Source organism: Tupaia chinensis, unplaced genomic scaffold, assembly GCF_000334495.1.
Source record: "Tupaia chinensis unplaced genomic scaffold, TupChi_1.0 Scaffold000494_1, whole genome shotgun sequence".
NCBI classification, from domain to species: domain Eukaryota; kingdom Metazoa; phylum Chordata; class Mammalia; order Scandentia; family Tupaiidae; genus Tupaia; species Tupaia belangeri.
Window position 1 is genome coordinate 52145 of NW_006160006.1, and position 8733 is coordinate 60877.

The 8733-nt window shown below is 49.2% G+C and overlaps 1 protein-coding gene and 1 long non-coding RNA gene across 4 annotated transcripts in view; one reads left to right on the top strand and one right to left on the bottom strand.

Annotated features, from left to right (window-relative positions):
* LOC114009233 (uncharacterized) overlaps positions 1–1834 on the bottom strand; it is a 5100-nt gene extending 3266 nt beyond the window's left edge. The window contains exons 1-2 of the long non-coding RNA XR_003550679.1: positions 517–1834; positions 164–278 (exon numbers count right to left, since the gene is read on the bottom strand). This is a non-coding gene — a long non-coding RNA (uncharacterized LOC114009233). The remainder of the gene's footprint in view (positions 1–163; positions 279–516) is intronic.
* Positions 1–8733, top strand: part of SH2D4A (SH2 domain containing 4A) — a 41514-nt gene that overhangs the window by 20573 nt on the left and 12208 nt on the right. For all 3 annotated transcript variants that reach the window (XM_027774925.1, XM_006156433.3, XM_014590882.2), the window contains exons 6-7: positions 4905–5016; positions 6997–7207. In XM_027774925.1, coding sequence (XP_027630726.1) covers positions 4905–5016; positions 6997–7207 — 323 coding nt within the window. The remainder of the gene's footprint in view (positions 1–4904; positions 5017–6996; positions 7208–8733) is intronic.

Sequence of the window (8733 nt, forward strand, 5' to 3'; positions counted from 1 at the left end):
AAAAGTTTCCCCCTTTGCTTCGGGGGGGGGGTGGGTCAAAGCCAGTTTCCCTAGTGTTTCACAAATTAGCTAATTAGTCTCATGCAGGAGTGAAATTAAGCAGCAGAAATGTGAAATCTGTCTTAAAAGAGGCAAACGCAGCTATTCATCTTTACCCATTTACCTGGAGTTGGGGAAGTCTTGAAGGTCACCGAAGAGTGAGCGGATGCCCAGACATGTCTGCTGAGACCCGGAGCAGAGGCGATCTCTGGGCTGCCGCACATGCCGTGGGACATGGACTTCGGAGGCACAAAGGAGGGCGTGACCAAGGTGGAAGTGGTGACTTCAGCTGAACATACGGCTGCACCCTGTCCCCTGCCACCCACGTCCACCATGCAGGGACTCCCTTTGGCACTTAGCTCTCTCCCACATCAACCCAAATGCGATGTTTCCCCTACTGCCAAGCCCTGCTTCCTCCATCATTCAAGATTCATCCTATCGTCCCTTGCTCAAAATAAATGAGGCATGGACAGATACCTGAAGACTGCATAGGACTGGACCCACAGACAGTCCGAGAAAGCAGGGTGAAATACACACCTGCAAGAGCAGCTTCTGGAAGCCACAGGCCTGACTCGGGCTATGGTGGAGGCCGGCTCAACTGGGTTCCCTGACTCCTCGACAGGGACACGCGTGACCTGGGCTAGCTCGCATAGTTGAGGCTTGAAGAAACCAGGATGAAGTTTTGGAATCACAGTCCCTGGAGGCACGTAGCCAATATAATCCACACTTCTCTCTAAAGCACCAGCCATAGAAGATCTGAAGGAGATTTTCAGGAACAGTGTCCAGATTCCATTATGCCACTTAAAAAAAAATTTCCTTCCTGAGCGAGACAGTGACCCCTGACAGGGTCTTGTCACACCACAGCCTCTCCCCAGCCTTCTAGACAGCCAGGATCGCAGTTGTGCCTGGTATCTGAACCCAGGCCCTCCTGTATGCTCCTGTATTGCCCAGCGGCACCCTGCTGCCTACACTAGGGCTGGTCTACATTATGTCATTTTTAAATGATGACAGTTGAGACAAGGCAAAGGATCCATGAACTTACGCAACCAATATTGATTGCTTGTGATGTGCTAGTCATTGTTACGGGAAATGGAAACCCATTTTGCCAACAAATTAGATAAAACTGCCCTTGGGAAGCTTCGATCCTGGATTGGGGAGATAGGTGGGAAACGTATCCAGCAGGCCGAGATGAGAGCTGTGGAGGAAAACACGAGGGAGGAGGCTGCTGGGGGTTGCCGGGGGAGGGGCACTGGTATTCTGGAGAGGGGGCTGAGGAAGCCACCCTGAGAAGGCGAGCTTGCAGCAGAGACCTGAACGAGTGAGGAGGGGGCCACGTGGATGTCAGGGGAAGAGCATGTTTCTGGCAGAGGGGACAGCAAGCACACAGGCCCAGAGGCAAGAGCTGGCTTGATGTGGCTGAACAAGGGCAGAGCATTCCAGAAAACACACAGATCAGTCACCCAGGTTCTCTGTAGGGCCAAGGTGGAAAGAGAGGCTTCCCACCGAGGCGATCGTGAGGAAGGGCACGCTGCAAGGTTGGCCTTCTACAGGTGCGTGCGACGGGACGACACGGACTCGGGCAGCTGGCATGCTCCAACAGCTTGCACTGCCTATGGCTGGGCCATGCCCTGGACGTCTGGACCAGTGTCTGGCCCTGGCCCTTGCCCCCTTCCCTCCTTCATCCTTCCCCTTGATTCTCCACCTAGCTCTGACCCCTAAAGAGGAGATGCCAGTTTTCTTTTCTTTTTTTTTTTTTAAGAGGTTTTTCTTATAGGGTGCATGTGCTCACTGGAAAGACAGAGAGAGACAGAGAGACAGAAAGCGAGAAATCACCCCCCAGGGAGATGGCCACGCCGCAATCCCTTCTCCTCCATTCTCCTCTCGGGATCTTGGGCACGCACGCACACATGCCCGGCGTAAGTGGTTAAGGCAATGGAAATGCCAGCTTTCTGGATAGAGAAGGATAAGGTAAGCTTTTGTTAAATTTAGTACAATTCTAGGGAGCATTTTTAGAGACCAGGCAATTCTGTTTTCTAGCTGCTCTGAGTACCTACGGCAGGCAGGGCCAGCCTCATCGCTTACTCTCTGCAGCTCAGTGGTTCTGCCCCCTTTCCCACTGTGCCCAGACATAAGTACACTGCAGATCAAAACAGAAAAGCCTTAGCAATACAGCACTGTCAGACATTTGAGTACCATCAGCCAAGAATGACGTGCGTTATTACTGACTTAATATTTTCCTTTAAATAGACTCTCTCTCTTTTTTTTTTTTTTTTTTTTTGATTTGTTTTGCTTTGCCATAGGGCACATGGACTTGCTGGAGATAGAGGGAAAGTGAGAAATCACCACCCTCCAGGGGTGAAGGCCATGCTGCAATCCCTTCTTCTCTCTTGGGATTTTGGGCACTCATGCACACACGTCCAGTGTGATTTCCAAGTCACGTATCCGGGACTCGAATTGTGGTTAACCCTGTGAGAGTCCGGCTCCTCAACCACCATGCCACCTGCTGGCCCTAGACTCATTTTTAAAACTTCTTACTTTTCCTAAGTGACAATATCCCCTGATAGTCACAGTTTAGTACAGAGACAGAAAGCAAGAAATCATCCCCCAGGGGGATGGTCACGCCACAATCCCTTCTCCTCCATTCTCCTCTTGGGATCTTGGGCACGCATGAACGCACACGCACCCGGTGAGAGTTTTAAGCCACCAGGTCCGGGACGCAATCCGTGGTCAACTACGTGGGAGTCCAGCGAAATAGCCATTACGCCAACTGCTGGTTCCCTATTTTCTAAACCTTTTAAAATAAATACATATGCATATGGAAGATCAACCAAGCTCCACTGTTTTTTTTTTTTTTTCTTTCTTTCTTTAATCTTAGGAATTGCTAGCAGCCCTTTCATGTATTTTGGGCTTGTGAGCAGCCTCAGTAAGGGGTGGCAAAGTCTGACAATCACCTCAGACACAAAGATGTTCTTTGGATTTTGTATTACCAGCAAACAAAGGAAGTTTAGCTCTAGGCAGGAAAACAGTGTTTGAAAAAATAAAACCAGAGAATGCACTAAAGTTTAGTTACATCTGAAGCAAAGTGCGGTTTACGAATCATCACCCCAGTAACTGCCTGCGATGTCCATAATGATCAAAAGCAGGTTCCAGGGAACCAGCAGTTAGCGTAATGGCTATGTCGCTGGACTCCCACGTAGTCGACCGCGGTTCGTGTCCTGGACCCGGTGGCTTAAAAACTCACGCCGGGCGCGTGTGCGTGCGTGCCCAAGATCCTGAGAGGAGAATGGAGGAGAAGGGATTGCGGCGTGACCATCCCCCCTGGGGGGTGATTTCTCGCTTTCTGTCTCTATGTCTCTCTCTGTCTGTCTGGCGAGCGCACGCGCCCTACAGTGAAAATCTCTCAAAAAAAAAAAAAAAAAAAGCAGGTTCCGGACATGAAGGCTTATACTGTAGTTCTGGTGAAAGATTTAATGGCAAGGAAGTCTTCACCTTGCTATAAGACAACACAGAAGGAACAACGAAACCCGCCTCTTGTGATCGAGAAGGAAGCCAGGCCGGTCTTTGTTTCCTCGTTTTCTTAGCGTGTTTTATCGCTTAGCGAGCCACGGTTTTCATTAGCCTCTCCAGGTTGTAAACCCCATTTTCCAGAAAGCTGTATCCAAATAAACAAAATAATTTTTGGCTCTAGGTGGTTGGTTTTATTTGTTTCTCTGTAGTTTAAAACAAATTTCCTTGAACATGCGTAACGCCGCAGAGCAGTACATGTGAAAATGGTTATGATTCTAATTTTTGTTATGTGTATTTTGCCACAATTAGAAATTGTCTTTTTCAAGTAACACTCTCATTTTTAAAAGTTTTGTATTTCCCCTTCTCTAAAAAGAAATTTTTTAAAAATATTTTTTCTGTAAAAAATTTTTTGTTTAAACAAAAAAGATTCCTTCTCAACAACTTAGTCCAGTGTAATCACTGGGTGTTTGGGCACATGGTTCAAGGGCCAGCAATGACCTAGGAGTTGAGAGGCCTCAGAACGTTCACGGCCCTGTGGACCCGTCAGGTGCCGCCACGTGGTGTTTACACGGGGCCCAGGGAGCAGTGTTTACACACGGCCTCAGGAATGTAACCAAGTGCTATGTCTGAGGAAAGGGGTTAAAATTTTTTAAAGGTTACTTATTTTTTCCACGAGCAAGAGATGAGAGAGAGAGAACGTCCAGTAGGGTCTTAATGCCACAATCCACCCCCAGCACTGGCCAGCCCTGGGTCGTGAGCACACGTGTGCCCAGCAAACTCCTGGTGGCCTCTGGATGCGAACCCAGACCTCCCCCACAGGGGCCAGGCTCGCAGCGCAGCAGTTTACGCAGTGCCAGCTGGCCCTCAGCAAGGACTGTTTACTGAGCTCTGCAATGTGCTACACGCGTGCGGGCACTTCCCAGAAGTTATCTCGCCCTCAGCATAACGCTACGCCGTGTTTTGTTTTGTTTTGTTTTGTTTCTTTGCATTTTACTTACAGGGACTCAGCTTGGGGAGGTTCAGCAGTCGGCTCCGGAGTTACACCAGGCGGCTTCAGAAGTCTGTGAAAAAACAGAATTAAAGGATGAGTTTATTCTGGTGCAAAAAAACAAAAACACAAACAAAAACCCTTTGACTTGTGCGTAGTATTTTCATGATACGTTTTCCCCACAGCTAGGTGGCAGGAAAGCCAGCCTCCACTGGGGGCTGACTCCAAACCCAGCCTCTGCCCGCAAGGCCATGCCACCCTCCCTCGTGGGCCTGAAAGAGTTCATAGGAACAGCTGGGCTCGGTACCCTCCTTCTTGCCCGAGAACGGCTCCTTTGCTCACCAGTGTTTGTTTCTGGTTTTCTAAACAGAAGAAAGAAGCGATGAAGAAAAAACAAGAGGAAGAAATCAAACAGACTGAGGAAGAGAGAGCCAAGCAGATTTGTAAGAACTGGAAGGAAGATTCGGAGTGGCAAGCATCTCGTAAGTACCTGAGCCCTCCCCCTCACAGCTGATCTGAGCACTTAATAAAGAGATCGGTCCAGGAGGCACTTCATGTGGGTTGTCGAGAGAGCTCTTCAGTCTGAGAGATCACTCAGGTGCAATCACTGAGTTCTTACTCACGCTCACGAGCTACTTTGGAATAGCAGAGTGGTTCTCTGTTCACCTTTGTACAAAACGTTGATGCGTTCATATGATGGAAAACATGTTTTGCTAGAGTGTCTAATGACTTCGGATTATGTTTACATCTCTTCAGCATTGAGAAGAAAAGCACTGCAAAACAGTGTGAAAAACACTATGTTCAGTATCTTACGTCAATGGACGGTTGTTAACGTAACATTAATTTTCTTGGAGAGACGGATTCAAGACGATTGATCTAAGCTTTTCTTCTTGTTATTCAGTTTGAGGTTTGGGGTATTTTTCCCCCCTAATTTTCTAACAGTGAATCCCTTTTAACCTTGAAACCAGAAGAGCGTGGGAATAACAGGATGGGCATATGGGTGACTGTCCCCCAGTCCCCGCTGAGCTGGCACTGCCCTAACCCTCACAGGAGAAGAGTGAGCTGAGTGGAAGATGTTCGAGGGTGCTGTGAGAACTCAGGCGTGAGGAAGCAGCAGGGTTTCCATCCCACTCAGGAGACCACCAGGCCGCTAGGTGCCCCCGAGGCAGCCCAGGGAGCAGAGCAGGACAGGCAGTGTCTGCGGGATATCCTGAGAACCCCGAACTGGCCTGCAGTCCTAACCAGCTCATGCCATTGCCGTGACAGTGTTTCTGAAATGAAAATATTTCCGAGATCCAGCTGGTGGCTTTCTTATGCTATGCCATGCAGCCCAGTACAACGGGCTGTTTTTGCTCTCTCTTCAGTATCAAACATAACGGGATCTGACCAGTCGTGCCTGAAGTGGAAATAGATGCAGTAAAAATTATTCTTTCTTTTTAAAAGAAATATTTATTTCCATTTGTTATTATCAATTCTTTAATTTGACCAGAGAGACAGAGAGAAAGGGAAAGCGAGAAAGCAAGTCGCCAAGTCTGGGGTTCAAACCGTGGATAGCCATGTGGGAATCCAGCGCCTTTAACCCCCATGCCACCTGCTGGCTCCAGGAAAAATTATTCTTATACCCCACATTAGAGTCTTCAATATGGTGTTGTTAAAACTAAACAAAAATCCCTCTATTTCACAAGGAAATGGAACGGCAGCGTCAGGCGGGCCCGTGTGTTCTATGATCACAGGTTAAGCCTCCCGTTTTGGTTTTGGCTCATCACATCTGTTGTACCTCACAGTGGGCTTGAACTCTTACAGCCCCCACTTTGTCTACTGCCATGAGCCCCAGAGTGGTCCTCACTGCATCCGGAGTGTGCAAGGGAGAGGGACGTGACAACGACCTCCCATGATCCACACCCTCCCAGTCTGAGTCCTCATGCAAGCTGGCTCCAGCCTTGGGCAGGAAGTGCTTACAGGGACTCCCCTCTGTCACTTCCCTTTCTCCTTCTCTTGTTTCTCTCTCCTGTCCCCAAACTCCTATGAGAGAGAGAGAAATCTGCAGAGAACTCTGGGCATGCCCCAGCCCTTGGATCACAGGCTGGTCCTGTTCTTGTTTAGCTGAAGGACACATGCATTCATCCGGGAGAGAGGGGATGAGGGCAGTGAGAAAGCATTCCCCACAGGGACGGCCATGCTGCCTTCTCCTCCCTCTCTCCCTCTCTTCAGGATTTTGGTCACACGTGCACATGTGCCCGGTGTGTTTTTCAAACCGCCAGCTCAGGCATTTGCCCTGCACAGTCGGCTGTGTGGGATCCGGCTGCCTTAACCACCAGGCCAGGGAGCCTGCCTGGGACTGTCCGTTCTATCAGCAGGTGGTGACTCTGCCTGGTCTGCTCTGTCCCCCGCTGTGCAGGCCCAGGCTTCACCGGGTCTGTGTGGCTGACCAGGGCCTTCCTTAAACCCCACTGTTTTTCCAGTACGAAAATCCAAAGCTGCTGATGAGAAGAGACGCTCCCTGGCCAAGCAAGCCCGGGAAGACTACAAGAGGTTGTCGCTGGCCGCCCAGAGAGGAAGAAGTGGTGAGGGGCTGCAGAGCCTCCCAGCTGTTCCACAGAAACCCAAAAGACCTCCCCTCCCACCCAAGCCTCAGTTCCTAAACCCAGCGGGTAGCCCTCCAAAACCTCTTAGGTAAGAAGCCACCCTGATGGTTTTAGGCATGCGTGCTAAAATGGGGTTTCATAATGGATGCTCGACAGCGGTAAGACGTCACCTCTGTGAGGCTGACCACATGGCAAGGGCCTGGTTCCTGCCTGGACACCTCCCTGAGTTCACTGGGCACATGCGTGCACGTGATCAGGAGCTGGCTGGGCGTGGGCTATTTCTGTGTGTCCATCTCTCTCCTAAAGGAATAATAAAATGGAGCAGTGCTATGGAGGCCCAGCAGGCTGCCTGTGCAATTCAGCCTCACCTCTGACCCCTGTCCTGGTTTGGAGACCTGACGGCACTCACGCCGTCCTCAGCTGTCCAGCACCCCCTGGCTGTCACATTGAGGACACCCAGTGGCGGAAGACGGTGTTCACTGAGTTAGACCATCCTGTGCCTCCCCCAGCAGGAGGCCAGCAGGGAGGAGAAAACAGGAAATAACTGGGGTTTCCTCGAGACCCAAGATTGCTCTTAGCAGGAGAAAATCCAGATGGGAAACAAAAGATTCGCTGCTGTCCACACCATCAGCGGGACCCCATTTTCACTGCTGAGGGTTAAAGGTCTCACTTAATTCTCCTGCGATCCACCGCCAAGCTCACATTGTGAGAATCTGGGACCACTCCTTGAGTGAACTTTTCCTTAGCAGGGATGACTCCTTGGTCTCTGAGGCCAAGGAGGAAGCGGGAAGGACAGTTTGTTTGGGGAAATCGCTAAACAGAGTGCAGCGACACTACAACAGAGACCTCTTGTCCTTTACCTTTGCTAATTATATATTTCCCTGGTTACTGATATTGAATAAATAGCCATTTAAATATCCTAGTAAGAAAACTATTTAAAATCAAATATTGATTCAATAAAGCAGAACTGTCCACAGCTTTGCCTGTTGAAATAAAAACTAAAAATGCTTCTCTGTTAAGAGCATGGAGAAATGAAAAACAAAAGCAAGTAAAATTCTCCCTTGGGGACCAGCAGTTAGTGTAATGGCTATGTCACTGGACTCCCATGTAGTCGACGTGGCTTAAACTCATGCTGGGCGCATGTGCGTGTGTGCCCAAGATCCTGAGAGGAGAATGGAGGAGAAGGGATTGCAGCGTGGCCATCTCCCCTGGGGGTGATTTCTTGCTTTCTGTCTCTCTCTGTGTCTGTATTTCTGGCGAGTGCATGCGCCCTATAGCCAAAACCTCTCCAAAAAAAGTAAAACTCTAATCTGAAAGCTAGTATGAGAATGACGTGTGTGCTGTGTCTCCTTCCCAGGGAAGTCAGACATTATGGGATATTTTCTCCTAAATCTTCTGGAAATATATATATATATATACACACGTACATTCCAAATACACATGTGGGAATGCGTGTGTATATGTGACTATGTGACATATAAGGCACATGTAAGTGATGGCCACATATGTGACCGTAAAAAGCTAGAGACCCGTAAGTTCATGTACAGCAATAGGAAATTTCTGGAGCTCAAACTCTGCCTTCGTTGTTTTCACATTGAACTCCGCTCAGAGTTA